At 38.1% G+C, this 20,273-nt stretch overlaps 1 protein-coding gene across 1 annotated transcript; it reads right to left on the bottom strand.

Moving 5' to 3' along the window:
- Nucleotides 1-1,616: 1,616 nt before the first annotated feature.
- On the bottom strand, nucleotides 1,617-4,082 carry LOC145582828 (polygalacturonase 1 beta-like protein 3). The gene is made up of 2 exons (XM_081639854.1): nucleotides 3,849-4,082; nucleotides 1,617-3,742 (listed from the first exon to the last, which is right to left on the bottom strand). Exons 1-2 carry the CDS (start codon nucleotides 3,924-3,926, stop codon nucleotides 1,919-1,921), a joined length of 1,902 nt encoding a protein of 633 aa, XP_081495980.1. The 5' UTR covers nucleotides 3,927-4,082; the 3' UTR covers nucleotides 1,617-1,918.
- Between the last annotated feature and the right edge of the window lie 16,191 nt (nucleotides 4,083-20,273).

Below are 20,273 nucleotides of genomic sequence, written 5' to 3'. Positions count from 1 at the left end.
TATTCATAACAATTATTAAAGGTTAGTATTTTGAAAATACCCATCAAATCAAATCTAACCTCACATTTGACAAAGTATATTTGTGAAATACAATCACGGTTTTTACAATTTGACTTTAAAAAGTCAAATGTAACACTTAATCTGAGACGTATGGTGACTAATAGGAGAGTGAAATGAGAGAATCTTATAATAGAGAAGTTCATCCACTAATTAAACATTTTGGACATTTATAGAATCACCTCATAGGCATACGAACTAGGATAAAAATAAAAAATATTAAAGCATGCTCCTAACCATAACTCAAATTCACATTAAAGAGGTATAGAATAAATGTTAACCCAATTAATTATATAGGGAGTGATATCCACGATTTGAGATCAAAATCTCGTGTACATCATTTACTTTTCAACAACGTTCTTTCTATACCATAAATTAAACTTCAAAGTACACAAGATCGATGATAGGACGAGAATAGAAAGAATGGCATGATCCTAAACCACTACTCACGTCGCTCATAATAATTAGTTTTAGAGAACATTATAAAGATGTGGAGCATTGATGCGGGACCATATAATATTAAATCAATCAAAAAGAAGCACATAATTATATCAAATCAAATAGTCTTTAAAATCTTTGTTTTGCATTAGAGCATTGAAATTTGAAGCCTACTTTGTGAATGTGAATATATTTCTCTTTCTTTCTCTCACTCACAGGTAGCTACATACCAGTCGTAAAATTGCAAGTGAACAAGAATGCGTGACTCAACAGTTACTAGCAAACAAAAACACGTAACACCATTGTCCCTTTGTTGTTAATAACTACCAATTTTTTCATGCTATTTGCACTTATTCTTTATTTCGGCAAGATATATGGGATGATTCATGAATCATCACATATTGCTATATGAAATTACGCGTTTATATCGCCTTAAATCATATCAACATAGATAACATGAGCTAATCAATCGGATTCAATAACCTCGATTATATTATAGTACACGTTCTTTTTTTTTTTTTTAAATAATATAGATAAACTGTAACGGACAATTTTATAGACGGAACTTGATATCTACTCAATCTGAGTCAATTGACAACTTCATTATCAATGAAATGCAATGCAAACAACCAATGCAAATACTAGTATAATTCACCTACCAAAGGAATTAATAATTCTTCTGTTGACTATCTGGTATAAATTGCTAAATATTGACAAAGCTTTGAATCCAAATATGGTGAATCCAACAACACATCCCAATCACCCGCCACCATTTATCATATCCATACATGTGAAAGGCTTTATAGGGGGTCATAGGGACCACAGAAAACTAGAAAGTTAAAAAAAAAAAAAGCGCGTTGCAAGGTTAGCCATAGCTAAAACTTGCAATTCTCTATCGACAACAAGTGTATCAAAATACCTCCTCCGATTCTCAATATTACTCTTACCTCGACCTTTTTTTTAAGCAATCACCGTCAAAGTAAGAAAGACATTTATTTATAAAATGAAAAGAGAAATCATAAAATTATGAAGAAAAAAAAATGCATAAAATTATGAAAAATGTGCATTAAATTAGTGGCTGTATCCAATCGATACTCGTTTAATAGGTACATAGGACTATATAATATAATATAAATATATCCATTATTTCACCTATATAGTAAAATTTACCCATATTCTAATAACAATATGACAAGGTAGTAACCAACATTTAGAAACAACAAATTACAATTTTTTGCTTGCACATTTGTGGCTTTTGCCTTTGCAAAGCCAACAACTATTTTAAAAAAAAAAAAATTAAAATGTGAACTAACCCTTTTTTTAAAAAAAATTTGACCAATTCCCAAAAATGGTTCTTAAGTAAAGAACCCAATCTCAATGGGAATGCGTTGCCCCAATTTTTTTTTTTTAAGGATCATTAGTTTTAGTCAGCTTTAGCCCAAGTTAAATCATTCTCAAAAATCCAATGGCAAACCTCAATCTTACCCGGACCTGACCCGAGTGATAGGAACGCTCCGTGGGTGGGGCTCCATGCCGAGGTATCCAAGTGACAAATGGCGACGCCATGGTTGATTTTAGCCTTGGTCTTCGGGTTCAAAATATCTGCCTCGTAAACCCGAACCTTAGGTACTGAATGACAGTAATACAACAAGTACGGGTACAAACTTTGATGACAAGAAACGGACTTTGTAACCTTTCCACCATTTATCCCTCTAACTTTCCCAATCAAAATATCCGATTTGGACCCGTTTACACTCTCCATAGTCCGGGCCTCCACGGATTGACCCAAAACCGAAACCGCGAAATCAATCATATCCTCAATCGAACCAACACACTTCTTAGTCTCGCCCACGGCCGGGGCACGCTCACACTCCCCCAATGCCGCATTTAACATCCCCTCCATAGTAGAGTTATCAAACGCGTGAAAAATATCCTTCAATTGAGTAATTTTGGAAGACGAAAAGGGTATTTTCGACAATATCGACCTCGGCAAAAACGACCTCGTTGGCATCTTATCCCTAACATCCGGCATTGGCATAACAATGCCTTCCTTTAACATAGTTTCTCTAAAAAACTTCCCTGGTTCCACCCATTTATTTACCATTTTACCCTTGTTCGCAATCTGTGATGCACCCACCTCATTACTTCCACTATTACTAGTATTCCTATAATCAGCAAAACTAACCCCCTTCTTCGCATAACTCTTGAAATTACTACCTTGCCCATAACCCGTAAACCCGACTTGCTGTCCTTTAGCACCTTCTCCGTACCCGGTAAAGTTATCGGTTCCTTGATTAAAACTCTCAGCATAATTACTAAACTTAACCTTCTCAATGTTGGAATCTTTCGCATAAGATTTGAAAGTATCGTCTCCTACATTGGACTGATCTCGATAACTCGAGAAGCTCTCGACCCCGGCATTACCACCGTCGGCGTAGCTGTTGAACTTATTCTCCGGCACATTGCCGTCAAATCCGTACGAAGTGAAGTTATCGTTTCCGCTGTTTCCGGTCTGAGAATACCCGGAAAAAGTGGACCCCACCACATTGGAGTCATCAGCATAGGTGTTGAAATCATTACTCAACCCATTTCCATTCTTGCCATAGTTAGAGAACCCTTGGTCACCCGAGTTCGCCTCGTGCGAGTACGAGGCGAACGAGCCGTCACGCCCGTTCGCCTCGTCCGAGTACGAGGTGAACTTAAGACCAGGAACATTAACATTATCTGCGTAAGTGGTGAATCCACCGGACCCACCGGTAGCACCAGCAGCGTATGTGTTAAACGTCTGAGAAACAACATTACCATTACTGGCGTAACTGGTGAAATCATCATTATGACCGGCTGAATCCCGGCTGTACCGGCGGAAGGTATCAAGCGGTTCATTCTCATCACCGGAGTACTTCTTGAACGAGTTGAGACCACCGGCTGCGCCGGTAGCATAGTTGGTGAAGTTGTTATCAGAATAAACGGAGAATTTTCCGTCAGGGGAGTGTTTGGTTGAGGCAGAAATAGTGGGGTCAGGGAAACAAAGGAGGTTAGCGAGTTTACAGAACGAGTCAAGGTGATTTGAGAGTGAGTTGGTGGAAGCGAGTTGAGTGAATCGGGCTAAATCGGAGGCCGAAAGCGGTGATGCTTTTCTTAGGAGGAATTCGGGTCTTGGTACCTTGTAGATCTTGTTATTCCAGTATCTGATTGCGAAGCCCTTCGGCGTAAACGGATTCTCACGCGCCGCCGCCGATGGTTGTACCTACATTATTGTATCACATACCAACCAACATATTAATTATTAATGTCAATTTATTCTAAATACATAAAAAAAAAAAAAACATGGCATAGAATTAGACTGAGCTTACAAAGGAGGATAAGAGGAGTAATAATAAGTGGAGGAAGAAGAATGAGTTGATAAGCTTGTAATGTTCTTGTTCTTTCATTTTTTTTTATTTTTTATTTTTTTTATTTTTTGTAAATGATTTAAATTTTAATTTGGGAGGAGAGAGAAAGAGAGAGAGGAATGTTGGAGATGGGTGAGTTTGGATGGAGTGAGAGTATTTATAGAGGAAGAAAATCGAGGAGAAGGGAGCGCTATTTTGGCCGGGGAACTTTGGGAGTGGAATTGTGGGAGTGAGGCAGTGGACTATAATGTCGGGTTACTTCAATTTTTTTAATTAATTAACAAGATTAGAATAATGTTTTGTATTAATAAATAATCTTTGCCAAGTTATCAACTCTTGCTACTTGCTAGTGTTAGATTAATTAATATTCTTTCCATTCATATCGGATAATTGACGATAATATCTAAGATATCTGAAATAATAGTTCATTTCAGGACGTGTTTGGATTAAAATTATGTTTATGGCAAATGATAGTAAAGATAATGAATTGAAGAAGTATAGTTTTGCAAGGAAAGTATCATTTGAATGTCAATGGCAAAGCAACCTTCTCTTTAATGATACATGTAAAAATAAATATTAAAGGGTAACATGACTAAGTGAGAAAGTGAAAATAAAATAAAAATGAATATATGTATGTTAAAGGCTTATTTAAGATAAGCAGAAGGTGGTGAAGAGGCTAGGGAGAATGAGAAATGATTAACCATTTTTAAAAAGAGTGATTACCTACCATCATTTATTGGTCTTGTTTAATAATTAGCGATTAACCTTTAGCTATTTGTATTATCTTATTTGACTAGTTAGTAGAATTACTTCATAAATAATACAAATTAATTGTTAATTGAAAGCTATGGTAAAAATCAATTTCCTCTCAATTACTACAACCTCAAAAGTAGTATACTGGATTCAATTTTATTTTTTTTCAATCTTCCATCAATTTAACACTCCAATTATTTCTAAAAAATAACTAATACGAAATACTAGTTCATGATATATCACCCTCAACTCCCTCAATTGTCTCTAAAAATAATTAATACGAAATACTAGTTCATGATATTATTATATACTATATTTTCAAGATTTCACCCATATATATACTTTGTATTTACGATTTATTACTGTTTTTTACAACTATTTTTTTTTTTAAAAAAAAAATTTATAGACTTATTTTGATGATAACCTCAACCACTAACTTTAATTTGTTATAATTTACAATATATAGACGGCTTATTCTCAAATTATTAAAATATAGATTCAAATTAAATGACTCATCACATCAATATAAACTAAAAATCGAATGGATCCCGACCAAAACTGATTCAAACAAGATGCATGTTAAACCCCCTACCCTAGTTACAATAATTATGAGATAAAACAAGAAATGTTTAAGCGAAGTAGATGGCTAAGATTATGAAGCAAAGAAAGTATGATGCAAACAAAGAGGAAATAAAAAGGGGGCCATTTATAGTCACGAGTCCTGTCACTGTCCATTGATGGATTTATTAATAAATGTATTATTAAAGAGTTTGATCATTATATATCATCCTTGATCAGTTTAATCATGTATGGTTTGGAGTTTATTACGACTTTTACTAGAACAAACGCTAAGAACAACAGAACAAACATAAAGACATTCATTGCCGGCTATGCGCGTCACAAATTATCAACACCCAATCATTAAACTCCAACCATTAATAAACCATTCTACTTGCTTCGTCCTCTATTAATTGTAACATTTTGATGTTCATGCTTATTTCTGAAGTATTTTTGACCTTATATTTAGGCAATATCTGATAAATTAATGGAAAAATTAGTTTTAACGATCTCAATTTTGACTGATTTTCTTTAAATAATCTCAACTTTTGATTATTCTAAAATAATCTCCTGCGCATTAAGGAGGATCATGTACTATCGTGGTTTTCAAGACGTGCTCTTGCTTAGTGGGTATGGAATAGTGGCGTCAAGTTGAACCAGCATATGACATTTTTCCTTAAGCTAAGTGAGTCTATAAATAGTAAATTATTTTAGTTGGAAAACTCACCTTTGCTCAAGTATAATTTTATCTTTTATTTTCTTATTAAATTGAGTTAAGATTCTTATTCCACACTATTGAAAAAGAGTGTATGTTCCTATGTTCTTAATTATACCAGAGTTAATCTTTTCGAGTTGTAATTTGGGAATTGGGGAGTTTGAGTGAACTTAGCTTTGAATGAAGCTAGGAGAAGAGAAGAGAGAAAAAGAAGAAGAGTAACATGTTTAGGGACTTGTTGCTTGGGGGCTTTGAGTTCACTGAGGAGCTTGAAGTAAGAGTTTTTAGTTTGTAATAGGTCATTGTCTTATTCTAGTAAAGAGTCTTTTTCTAAAATCCATTGTGGTCGTGGTTTTTCTTCTTGTTTAAGGCCAAGAAGTTTTCCACGTAAAGTATCTCTTTGCACTTTTGAGTTCCTTGAGTTTCAATCAATCAATCAATCAATCAAAGCCTTAATCCCAAAAGTGGGGTCGGCTAACATGAACCAAATTTGATTATTCCGTGTAGTCATCAACATAAATCTTTCTCCTCCATCCCTTACGATCCAAAACTTCATCCTCACGTAAATCCATGCACTTCATATCCTTCCTCACTCCTTCCAACCAAGTCATCTTTGGTCTCCCTCTTCCTCGTTTAATCCCTCCATGGTCCCACTCTTCCACTCTTCGCACCGGTGCACCCTCGGGTCTCCGTCTTACATGTCCAAACCAACGCAGACGATTTTCCCTTAATTTATCTACAATGCCCGCCACACCTACTTTCTTGCGAATAACCTCATTTCTGATTCTATCTCTTAAAGTGTTTCCACACATCCACCTTAACATGCGCATTTCCGTAACCTCCATCTTTTTAATATGCTCTTTCTTAGAAGCCCAACATTCTGTACCATAGAGCAACACTGGTCTTATGGCAGTCCTGTAGAATTTTCCCTTCAACTTTAAGGGAATGCTGCGGTCGCATAACACTCCCGTGGCCGCTCTCCATTTAAGCCACCCTGACTTAATCCTGTGGGTCACGTCTTGATCAATGTCACCATTCTTCTGGATGATCGACCCTAGGTACTTAAAACATTCACTCATGGTCAAATCCTTTCCATCCAAACTCACCACTTCATTGCTTGTCCCCCTCTGAGTGCCAAAACGACATACCAAATATTCAGTCTTACTCCGACTTAGCTTAAACCCTCTAGATTCCAACATTTGCCTCCATTGCTCCAACTTGACATTAACCCCATCCTTAGTCTCATCCACCAAAACGATATCATCTGCGAACAACATACACCATGGAACCTCATCTTGAATTGGTCTAGTTACTTCATCTAGAACCGTTGCAAAAAGAAAAGGGCTTAATGTAGACCCTTGATGCAATGTTCCTTGAGTTTATTTGTTTTTTATTCTGCATGCAAAAAATTGGCTAATTCGTCATACTAAACCCCCTCTCTTGTAGTATTATCATTGAAACAACAAGATGGTTCAAAGTTAGGATTATTTATGTTAATTTTTGCTAAATTAATTGTAATTTATTTAATAAAATTTATGCTCTGGTTGATGAAACTCCCAATGAGCTCCAAGTATTAAACGATAGAATGAGTTACATGGTAGATCAGAGTTGATTGTTTTAGAATCTAAACTTTTGAAAATTATAATTATTGCAATATTAAGGGAATAGAGGAAGTATACAAAAAGATGTTACAAAAGACGGAATTATTTGAGACTAATTAATCAAACAACCAAGCTATAACATTACTTGTATAACATTATTTCTATACAATAGCCAAAAAAAATTAATAATATAATTATGTAAATAATGCAAATATTAAAATATTGCAATTATTTGAGAGCGGATGTATTACTACTTAAGCTTTGAACAAGTTAATTCTAATGACAATATTAATATTTCTTTGAATAAATAGGGCTAAAATAATAAAATGACGTCTGAGTAAAACACAGGCAGGCTTTGTTTGGCAATGATAAAGAAAAAGGGTTGTGATAGAATATTGTTCCTTTATTGAGAAGGGATAAAAGGTAAAATCAATTACCGAGAGAAATTATATTGTTCACTGTTTGTTATCTTTTGCAGGAAGGGAGAGCTTCGCACTGGCCATCATCGGATCGGCAACAGACCTTCTCATCTCTAATTCACAGTTTATTCCAAGGCTTTATTTTCAAGCTTTATTACTGATCAAGTATTATTACGTCATCATTTAATTGAATATAAGAAGTGGAGTATCGAGTTAAGATCAACTCCAATGGTTAAAATAAGGAACTTATTTACCAATATTAAAAATTTTAAGCTACATGTACCATTGTCGCGCATTTTGTTACTTAGCTTTACAGAGCTAATGAGCTTGGTGATATAAAAAATTAACCATTTGAACGACTTTTGTCAAGGAACTTGTAGATCGTAGAGCAGTATGGGTTGCAAAACTCCTTTATTAAGGTTACTTTAGCCTTTTTGACCTCATTATTAATCTTCTGAAAATAAAGAGAAGATATAACATTAATCTTAGAACTAGGAATTAGGAAATCAAAAGATAAGAGATCAGATAAGGGGATTCCGCATTATGAAAAAGAGAAAAGCTAAGCAATCATCTCTCCATCTTTATTTCTCCAACTACTAAGTCCTAAAATAAGAATTGCATTGGTGGATTAAGCTAATGATGTTGTTTTCGTTCTTGCTCGTTCATTTTCTCCCATTACTCAAAACACAATTTATACCTTATGGTGTAAAGGCCAGTCTTTATATTATTTATTTATTATCCTTTTTTCTAAATTAACGAAATTATGGGATAATTCATATACAATGGCAATAGAAATAGATGATCAAAGTTATTGAACGGCTTTAACTCCAAAAACGGCAATGGAGCAACGTACCATATACAATCTTGTATGTTCAATCCGAATTTGGACAAGCATTGTGAGAAAAAATAGCCCACATATTAGTTGGAGATAAAAAAAAACATATATATATATATATATATATATATATATATATATATATATGGTGGAAGAGAAATAGCTCACTTGCTAGTTGCCTAGTTGGAGCTAGTTTTAATATTGAAGAAAAAAAGAATAACTAACATATATTTCGATCTATAAGATTGTTAGGCTACTTCATCTATCACCAATTGATTTAGAATAGAGGTTTAGCTCTACTTGACAAATATGTGGGCTTGTACTTGGCTTACTGAAGTTATCATGGCATCAGAGTGGACAATCCTAACCCTAATTCTAAGCCTATCATCAGTCAAAAAGGGATGGCTCAATAATTTGAAAAAATACAAGATTGAATAGGGTTTGAAAAAAATGTTAAAAAGATCTTTGTTTTTTTTAAAAGAATGATTAACATATAAAGTAATTGGAGGGTTATTCCTAGAAATCCCAAGGGACGAGACGAGCTGGGTAGGTTTAGGTTGTAAATATTTCCCCAAAATTCGTATATTTTGACTGTTAGTCTATGACTTTTTAAGGTCGGGCTAAAAAAGTAAACTAAAAAACGTAAAATATGGCTTCGAATTGATTTTTGATGTCCAAAACCCACCTAGAATTAGGTTGGGCCGATGTTGATCCTCTAGTTATTTCATTTATCACCAATTAGTTTTAGCCATTGTTTATTAAAATCCCAATTTATATCTTAGAAACTTACGATTTTACGATTCATGTATGTCATATGATCCGATTTACAATTTTACCTCATTATACATATTTCTCTAACTAACGAAATCCTTACAAGTTTAAAACATGTATACAAAGTAATTTATAAATATATATTGTCATTATTAGTTGCTTAATGGATAACATAAACAACTACTCTCTATTAATAATTAGATTTCAACTCATAATTTTAATATATTTACTTGAATTTAGATATAACTTACATCTTGATTATGCATGTCCATAGAATCATATGATTACATGATTCGATTCTGAGAGCTCCTTTTCAATTCAAAATAGAATCTCGATTAGATAACTTTGATTTTAGCATTTTAGGAAAAAACCCTGTTGGTTGTAGGCATGGCTTGTGATCAGTCTATTAAAGTTTATCATCACTTATGTTCATTAATATCTTTTAGTTGTAGTATGGATGTACGTACTAGTTCAATAAGTTTAAGTTTTTAACACTTCAAATTTAAATCTAGATAAGACATATGAGTAGCACTTTCATTAATGTCTTCTAATAATCATGGGCCAATTTATGCAATGCAATATGAAGTGTTCTAATCTACTAGTTGCATTTGCATAGTTCTCCATTTTTATTCTAGTTCTAAATAAACCATAAATGAACAGGTTTCGCATTAATGGAGTTCGATGTGGTACTATATAACCACTCACATTTATTTCATTGACTATGAAAATGTAAGACATATGTCATGGTATTGTCAGCAAAATTTATTAGAAAACATGGATATTTCAAATCAAATTATTTTTTTGAAAATAAAAAATAAATCATACTCCGTAGTTATTTTTTAAGAAAATTTTTTTGGTGTGGAGGGACATGGGGTGTGTTGTGTGTGGGGATTGGGGGGTTGGCTTGTTGAGGTCCAACGTAATTATGCAAAATGATTATTTATAATAATGGATCGTGCATCATTTTAACTTTCAAGGTAATGAGGTATTACATTTGCTTTTGCATGTTAAACTCAAGAGTATTGTGGAGAAAACGGTTTAAGCTTTGTATTGATAATCACCACATATATATACACAATACAATAGAAAACCTAATTTGCCTAAAACTCCGAATAAAATAAACTTAACATAAATACAATATTAACATAAATACACCTAACCGACTCTAATACATAGTAACATATCTTAGAACTTGGATCCTGTGTACGTGATTATATATATACGTGGTTATCTTCTAATTATTATTACTTGTTTATCTTTAATATGTGATGATTATGGAGAAAGAAAACATCATGCATATTTTTCCCAAATACAAATGTTCTGGATGTAGTTCCGAAGCCTAGCTGGTGGTTCGATCTGGGTGTCAGTTGGGATTACCTGCACAATGAACGGTGGTTATGTCCTCGGGGGTGGTTTTGAGGAACCCTCTCCGATACTTAAGTTAGTAAGGTACTGGGTGAATAATAATGGGTAACTGATGAAATGTATGTGTCTAACCTCTTTTCCGCTGTACTTGAATTGCTATTTATAGTTGTACTATTCTTGGCGCTGCAGACTGAGGCTTGATGAGGTCAGCCTTGGTGCTGAACCCCTAGGAGATTGATCCTGACTCTGAGATGGAGCCTGCTGGGGTCGGTCAATCAGTCATGAGGCTGAGCCCCTGACCGGTTTTCCCTGGCTTTGGACCAGACTGGCTCGAGTGCGCACCTCTCAAGTGGTGCTGGGAGCGCGGGTCAACTCAGCGGGAGCTACCCCATACAACTAGCCCCTCGAGAGGTGATCTGAGGCACTCAGGCCAACTCTTGCTGACTGGAGACGTTCCTCTGCTGTGAGGTTCGGAGCATGGAAAGAACTCTGCCGGAGCTATCCCATACAACAAGTTTATTAAAACTTAAATTATATAGCACAATGTATAACCTTCAAAATTAATTAAAGCTAAGATCTAATTTTTTTAACTCTTTAAAGTTAGATCACAAGAATGTTAATAGAATTTAATCAATTTATGCAAGAAGGCTGTTTATATTATTCCGATCCTTACTTTACCAAACATATACTCCGTAGTCGTATTAATTTACTTTCTCTATTCTTTTTACTTGACCCGCTTTGAGTTTTACACTATTCACTACCCCTCTTTTTAACAATCTTTTGTGAAGTATAAATAAGAAAAAACATATTCATGTGAGATTTTGCTTGAATCATTTCTGTTTCTGTCTGATCCCAACTCCTCCAGGAACTCGGAACTGAGATTCTGATACCCCTATCGGCAAGCTGAGAACCTACACAATGAGAAGAGGTTAGCTAACCCCGGGGTGATCCGGGGATAACCACTCCGATGATAAAGTCAGAAAGTATTTGAGAAGAGAAGACAAGTAAGAGAAAGAAAGTAGAGAGAGATTAGAGAGAGAGAGTCATTAAAAATTGTCCCCCTTAATGAGGTCTTACCTACTTATTTATAGTAATCTACCTTGACAGGTGGCTTTCACCCATGCACAACCTTTCGCGCCAAGTGTCGAGTTTCTGTTGCCACGTGTTAAATTGCGGCAGGCCGACATGTCCTCGTTCTGTAACATATCGGCGTCTTCTCGTGATCTGGTCACGTGCTTTCGCAAGATATCGGTCATGTCCGGATATCATCCCATACAATTAGCCCCCCAAGTGAGGACGTATGATCATTCATCATCGTGCTCAGTTAATCATGGGAGACATGCTGATCGTAACAGAACAAACTTTGGGTTCCACATCTCATTCTTCAGACTCTTCCCTAAATTGGAAATTTTGTTGTAACAACGTTTCTTGCACTCTGTTAAGTACTGTGTATTAATAAAGTTTCATTAATAATGTTGTCGTTTGTTAAAATTCATTGTAATCGCTTGGCCTGTATCTAGGCAAATTAGTTTCTACATATTCATATATTTTCAAGCTCTATGTTCTTTTGCTGAGAAGTGTCATTTTAATTTGCTACTTTCAGTACTTTTTGTTATTAATTCGGCAGAGGGTAACTTTTATAAACTCCGTTTTCTTCCCCAAGTGACCTTGTATGCTGATAACATACAAGGTCAACTCATTATAAAGAACCTGGGAGCGAGGTCAACTCATTATAAAGAACCTGGGAGCGAAAAACTCCGTTTTCCTCCCCAAGTGACCTTGTATGCTGATATCATACAAGGTCAGCTCATTATAAAGAACCTGGGAGCGAAAAACTCCGTTTTCCTCCCCAAGTGACCTTGTATGCTGATATCATACAAGGTCAGCTCATTATAAAGAACCTGGGAGCGAAAAACTCCGTTTTCCTCCCCAAGTGACCTTGTATGCTGATATCATACAAGGTCAGCTCATTATAAAGAACCTGGGAGCGAAAAACTCCGTTTTCCTCCCCAAGTGACCTTGTATGCTGATATCATACAAGGTCAGCTCATTATAAAGAACCTGGGAGCGAAAAACTCCGTTTTCCTCCCCAAGTGACCTTGTATGCTGATATCATACAAGGTCAGCTCATTATAAAGAACCTGGGAGCGAAAAACTCCGTTTTCCTCCCCAAGTGACCTTGTATGCTGATATCATACAAGGTCAGCTCATTATAAAGAACCTGGGAGCGAAAAACTCCGTTTTCCTCCCCAAGTGACCTTGTATGCTGATAACATACAAGGTCAGCTCAGTGCAAAGTGGACGTTATGGTAGTGTAACCGTTTTTCTTCTCTCTTTTTTTTTGTTTGCTTGGGCGGGAAAATTTTTACACGTGTCACAAATCCTGCCGCTGCTTTTTGAAAAAGCTTGTCAATTAACAGCCGTCAGATCTCTGAACCGCCTTTCACTTCAATTGGCCTTTCAGTTTCTTCTCTTTAGATCAAAATTCCGCCATTTCCTCATTACTTCGCATTTTTTCCTAGTTTTTTCCTGTCGAAAAAGTTTAAGTTACCGACCAAAGTTCTTTCCTTTCTTATCTTCTTCACGTTCGGTTTGTGCATTCCGTCTCCTCAGGCGTATCTTCTCTTTCTTCGTCGTCTCCTTATCAGTTAGAGGCGTCAAATCCGCGATTTTCATCGAAGGTATTTTTGTACCCTAACCTCTGATTTTTCATGCCTTTTTTTTATTTTCTTATATTCAATTAAATGTCTGAAGATAGTGTTGAAGAGAATTTTCCTAACCTTAGTACTGCTAGGCGTCGTTTAATTAGGCAATCTTTAGGCAAAGAAACCGGTAGTAATCAGGGTAATTCGTCTTCCCTTTCTGATAATATTGACTATCCTTTTGAGACGTTATCTTCTGAAGAAGAAAAACGCGCGTTTATGATACATAGGACCATTGCCCACCGTGAAAGTGCCCTTCACCCTACTAACCCTGATATCCCTGCCGATACCGAAATTCTTGACGTTGAGCCTGTTAATGTCCGTTATCACTTACGCAGCTTTACTGGGAGACGATATTTTAATCAATACGGCACTAACGTTGGCAATATAGGTATAAACACTATGCCAAGGGTAAAGAGTACAAGTTATCAACCCCGAGCCGCCGCCCGTGAAGCCGCTGAGGCCGCCAAGGCAGCCAAAGCAGCTGAGGCCACCAAGGCAGCGGAATCTAGCAAAAGACTTGGACAAGGTCAGGTTGTAAGTTCTTCTGAAGAAGAACTTGAGGATGATATCCCTTTGACACCTGAAGAAGGTCCGTCATCTCCTGTTCATGACTCTGCCGTCAACTCAGTTTTAAGAGATGACGACGCTCAGGAAGACAGTGTAAATAATGAGAGTAGGGATAACATTGTTGATTTAACGGCTGAGGTTATCCAGGAAGAGAATCTGGACGAGGGGTATATTTCTGAGACTGATAGGGCTGAGTTCCGACAACCTATGGTCCTTGCCAGCGACGGAAAAGTAGCAAAGGAAAAGATAAGTGAAGCTTTTAGGAAAACGGCAATTACAAAGGACTATTGTCGTCGTGCGAAAAAGTTCTTTAACTTACCTGATGGGTATGAGTTGTCTCTCCCTCCATCTGGAGCTTCAGTGTTGGATTGTCCAGCTGGTTCCGTTGCTGTTTATATGAAGCACTTGGATTTCGGCCTCCGCTTTCCTCTACATCCCTTTGTTGCTAAAATCTTGAAGGCTTGGAACGTTTGCCTGGTCCAGTTAACCCCTCAAACCATTCGTGTCGTTATCGCTACAGTTTGGGTTATGCTATATCGGAACTTCCCTCTAACCCTTAATGTATTCAGGCGGCTTATTACCCTAAAGAGAGATGGTCAATCAGATGGGTGGTGGTCTTTATATACCCTACCTCATAAATATACCGTCCATCCTAAATTATCTAGCTGCAAAGGTTGGAAGGATAAGTTTTTCTTCATGTCAGTCCCAGAGGATTTTCCTTTGAGGAGAACTTTTTTCAAGCCTCATCCCCACTTTGATTCAGTCCCCGAGAGAGATCTCGGGAAACATGAAGAGAGGGCTGTCAATTACTTTGACATCTCTGAACATGATGAAGGTGACGGCAAGGTTCGTCTTATTCCTGCGGTGTGGGTGCCGAATGTGAGTTACATTCTGGGCAACGCGCCGCTTTCTCGTGTCGGTCTTTGTTGGACTGACCAGCATGGTATAGCTTATCCTTCTTGGCTTTATTATTCTTATTCACTAATTATTCATTTTCTTTTTTCATAATGAAAACGGTGTAGCCTACTTGTTTGGTGCTACCTTCTTTTCCCTTTTATTATTATTATTTTTTATATATATTCGCATTTAACTGATTGAATTTACACTCCTTTTCACCAGGTATTGATAAGTTGGATAACAGACAACTCGGCCTATCTGCTGACGGGACCAGGGTTATCAGGCGCTGCCCCAAAGCTTCCGACCCCTACGATACTCTTGCTTCCGTTTGCGGGCGTGCTCCAGCCATTAGTGCCAAGAGAAGAGCTGAGATCATGGCCGATGAAAATACCAAGAAAAGAAAACTAACACCTCTAGCCAATCGGCGAGGCGGCATTGCGATCTCCAGCCCCAGGCAACCTGAAGGGCGAGCCGAAAAGAAAAGGGAGCAATCGGCGCCCGAGAAGAAGAAAGACCAGTCGGTGTCTGAAAGGACCCCGACTGCTAACAAAGCTAAAAGCCCTGAGGCCGTTGTGAAGAAGGTTATTCAGGGTATCGAGGTCGAAGATCTCACTTCTGCTGAATCTCCCCGTCTACCTCAGGCAACCACCGTAATTGCTCCTACAACGGTTGGGTCGGATTCTAGCATCCCAGCCTTGACTTATCGGTCCAATCAATGGATTGAACGCGTTTCTGGAAGGTTTCCAGATGAAGTTCTGAAGGGGTTTGCTGTCCCTCCCGGCCATTCCGGCGACCGTTGGCAACCTGCCATGGATGTCGGCCGGAACGAATCTATGATAACCGATGACCCAATGCAAGGTGGGAATCTCGGTTATCGGTTGTTGAGCAATTTGACACTGCCAATGGACAGACCTGCTGGTCCAATCGGCCCCCTTGCTGCTGTTCACATGCACAACATGATGAAGGTACGTATATATGTTATTACTTTATTTCTTTATATATATATCTTTATGTAGCGTTCTCGGCTTTCCTATTTTTACGTATATACATTTCTGTAGGCCGTCATGTCCGGCACAGAGCTGGTTGAGATGTATCGTTACTATCAGGAGAAGCATCATCAAGCCTCCGCCAGCGAAAGTGCTATGCAAGAAGTCATCAAAAATGCTGAAAAAGCGTTGGATGACTTAAGGAAAATAAAAGAGAAAGACGACAGAGAGATGTCGGAGCTGAAGATCAAGGCTGAGAGGGTTGCCAACCTCGAGCTAGAGGTGCAAAGTTTAAAGACTCAGATCACTGAGAAAAACAAGGTCGTTGAGCGGCTCCCCTCAGTTGAAAAAGATCTCCGGGATGCCAGGATTAAAATTAAGAGCCTTGAAGAAAAGGTTCAAAAAATGGAAGCCGACAAACCTGGTATTCGTCGGAGAGCGGTCGGCCGTTATCTAGCATCTGATGAGTTCTGCTCCAAGCTCCAAGATCGTTTTGATGGAGGTTGGACCGCTGCTCAGAGATGTATTGCTCACGCCGTCGGTTGGAAGAAGGATGATTGGGCAAAAATTGAAAAAGCTTTCGGCGAGGAAGCCTACAAGATCCCTTCTGGCTTTGAGGCGCAGCAATTTTCTGATGAGGACTTGTATAACCTGGCGCCAACTGTTGATGACGGCCCCAGCAATCCCAGCATTTTGGATTTCCCTGTGCCTGAGAATGCTCAATCTTAAAGGGGCGGGCAGTCATCACCGACATCCTCTTGTGGGTCTTGTATCATTGGGCCTTACCAGCCGTAACTCTTTTATTGTTTTTGTATGTATGAACATGTTTTGACAGTGCTGTTTTATCGGCATATACCCCTCTTTTGTGGTGATGCCTGTCGGCTGTTAATTTTATCTGTTGTGTAAACTTATTTTTATTTTTACCGTCTGCCGTTTGCCTTCAAAATTCTATACTTTTATCATAACTGTGTAACTCTTTAGTTATCATTTTCTAGTTTGCCTGTTTTTAAACAAGGTTATGATAATCATGTTGCCTCGCCTTGCTAGTTTTCAACGCATAAAAAATTGCAAACAATAGTTACTTACCTAATGCTTTGTCTGAAATCAGAAAACTTCCAGTTAGAAACCTTTTTAAAGACGCCAGCTTCCGGAGATACCAGATCTAAAACCTGGCTCGAGAAATTGCATATAAAAATTACTAGCATATTTTAAAAACTTATCAGCATACTATGGATATCACAACGCATCTGAACGCCATATCATTCCTCGTGCCCCCCAGTGTACATAGTTCACGCTAGAGCTATGCACACTGAGCTGCGAACATGAAAGCGAACGGTTATTGCTGGTTCAGATTATAACACTGGTCACCTACTGCTGTGTTGTTTTAGCAAGTTAGGTACCCTCTCGGCGATCATTTTCTGAGCTACGCCTCATGTCGGCGTATACTCGAATTGATTTGGCCGGTATTTATATTTTGAACCAGCAACCTCATGAGTTAACATATACAACTGATCAGGTTGTATAACTGTTATCTTCATGGAAGCGGTTTTTAGCTGTCCATCCCACTTAACGATGTTCTGTTAAATGGAGGATGCCTATTTCAATGCGTATTGTCTGAATACTTCTTCATTCATTACCGATATCTTTTTTGATATCAGTTTCAAAAAAAATAAGGATTTGTTCATTACACATAGTATTTTTTCAATACAGCGGAGTTCCATACATTTTTTAGAGGTATCCCATCCGGGGTTTCCAGATAAAATGACCCTTGGATGACGACATCTCTTATTCGATAAGGCCCTTCCCAGTTTGCAGTCAGCTTCCCGTCTTCATTTCCCTTACCGGTTGCTGCGGTTCTTCGTAAGACTAGATCTCCTTTGCTTAACGACCTATATGACACTTTTCTGTTGTAGGCCCGTGACATTCTTTCTTTAAAGGCAGCTGACTTAACTACCGCTTTTTCTCTTAGCTCTGGCAAGAAATCTAACTGTTGCCGTAGGAGTAAATCATTTTGATCTGCACAATAATGCTGAATTCGGAATGTCGGCAACCCGACTTCTGCTGGTATGACTGCCTCCGTTCCGAAAACTAGAGTGTAAGGGGACTCACCTGTGGCTTCTCTCATTGTTGTCCTGTTGGCCCATAATATTTCTGGTATCAAATCTGCCCATAAACCTTTTGCGTCTTCGATCTTTTTCTTAATTGCCGTTATTATCTGCTTATTTGCTGCTTCTGCTTGGCCGTTAGACTGTGGGTGGCATACTGCTGCATAAGCAAATTTTACCTTATACATCATTAAGAGATCTTTGACTGGCTTACAGTCAAATTGAGTTCCATGATCAAAAACCATCGCCATCGGCAGTCCGAACCTCGTGAAAATGCTTTTCCATATAAATTTTTTCACTTCCGATGCCGTTATCTTCGCTACTGGTTCTGCTTCTATCCACTTGGTGAAGTAATCAATTCCCACTATCAGATATTTTCTTCCACCTGTTGCTGATGGGAACGGGCCTACTATATCCATTCCCCATTGGGAAAAGGGGACTGGATTCAACATCGGAGTCAGATCATTTGGGGGCAAGTTGATAATTGGAGCAAACTTTTGACACTTTTCGCATTTTTTAACATAAGCCGTCGCATCTGCAATCATTGTCGGCCAGTAGTATCCCCTTCTCATTGCCTCTCTGGACAAAGCTCTTGCTCCGAGATGATTACCACAACTTCCCTCGTGCAATTCTTCTACTAATCTTGCGGATTCAAAACCCGTTATGCACCTTTGCAACGGCAATGAAAATCCCCTTTTGTATAACTGGCCTTGGTACATAACGAACCACACACTATCCTTCTGTAACCTTCTCAGCTCCCCTTTATCGGTTGGTCCTACACCATGAACGATGTATGCCAGTATTTTATCATACCACTGATCCTCCACTTCAACACAATTGACATCTGCCGGCATCTCATCTATGCTTCTCTGCTTTAAAATCTCAACCATAACCGTTCTTTCCAAGTCATTGAAGCTTGAACTTGCCAATCTTGCTAGTGCATCCGCTTGAGCATTTTTTAATCTCGGAACCAGTTTGATCTCAAAGTATTGCAACTGAGCTGCCAATTGCTTCATCTTCTCTAAATACTTTACCATTGCTGGCTCTCGAGTTTCGTACTCCCCACTAAACTGGCTTGATACCAGCTGGGAGTCAGTTGTCAAAACTAACCGTTTTGCCTCTGCCGCTATCGACAGCTGCATTCCAGCTACAGCAGCTTCGTACTCGGCCTCATTGTTTGTTGCCTTGAATTTAAATTTCATGGCGTATTCAAATATTTTTCCATCTGGAGTCGTTATCACAACTCCGGCCCCTGCCCCCGTTGCTGCGGCTGATCCATCAACTGATACCTGCCATGTTCCCAACTCCTCTTCTTCATCCGTGTATGTGGTTTCAACAATAAAATCTGATAACGCTTGAGCCTTAATTGACGTCCTAGGCCTGTAACTTATTTCATACTCCGATAACTCTACTGCCCATGTCAGTAGTCTACCAGACGTATCCATTTTTCGCAGTGACTTCTCTAGGGGATGATTGGTGAGTACTTCTATCGGATGTGCATCAAAGTAAGGTCTTAACTTCCTAGCTGCTACCAGTACAGCTAAAGCCATTTTCTCTATTACTGGGTATCTGCGTTCTGCTGCATTCAAGACATAGCTGACAAAGTAAATCGGTTGTTGTTGCCTCTTCCTTTCTACCAACAAAACGGCCGCTATTGTTTTTGGTGATGCTGAGATGTATAATTGTAACACTTCTCCCTTCTCAGGCCTAGCAATTGTGGGAAGAGATTTAAGATGATTCCTCACTACTTCTAAGGCATCACTTTGTTCTTTTCCCCACTCGAATGCCTTATTCTTTCTCAGCACCATAAAAAACGGGAGTGCTTTATCAGCTGATTTGCTGATAAATCTTGTTAGCCCTGCCATCCTGCCCGTTAACCTCTGTATATCACGAATGGTTCTTGGTTGTTTCATTTGAAGCATCGCATTCACCTTATCGGGATTTGCATCTATCCCCCGTTCACTAACCATGAAACCTAAAAACTTCCCTGATCTCACCCCAAAGACACACTTCTCTGGATTCAACTTCATTTGATATTTTCTCAAGGTTTCGAATGTCTCCCTCAAATCGGCTATATGGTCTTCTTTGTTCTTACTCTTTACTATCGTA

The sequence above is a fragment of the Chenopodium album genome, chromosome 15, assembly GCF_948465745.1.
Source record: "Chenopodium album chromosome 15, dcCheAlbu1.1, whole genome shotgun sequence".
Classification (NCBI taxonomy): Eukaryota; Viridiplantae; Streptophyta; class Magnoliopsida; order Caryophyllales; family Amaranthaceae; genus Chenopodium; species Chenopodium album.
This window is presented reverse-complemented; position numbering and strand designations above follow the sequence as displayed.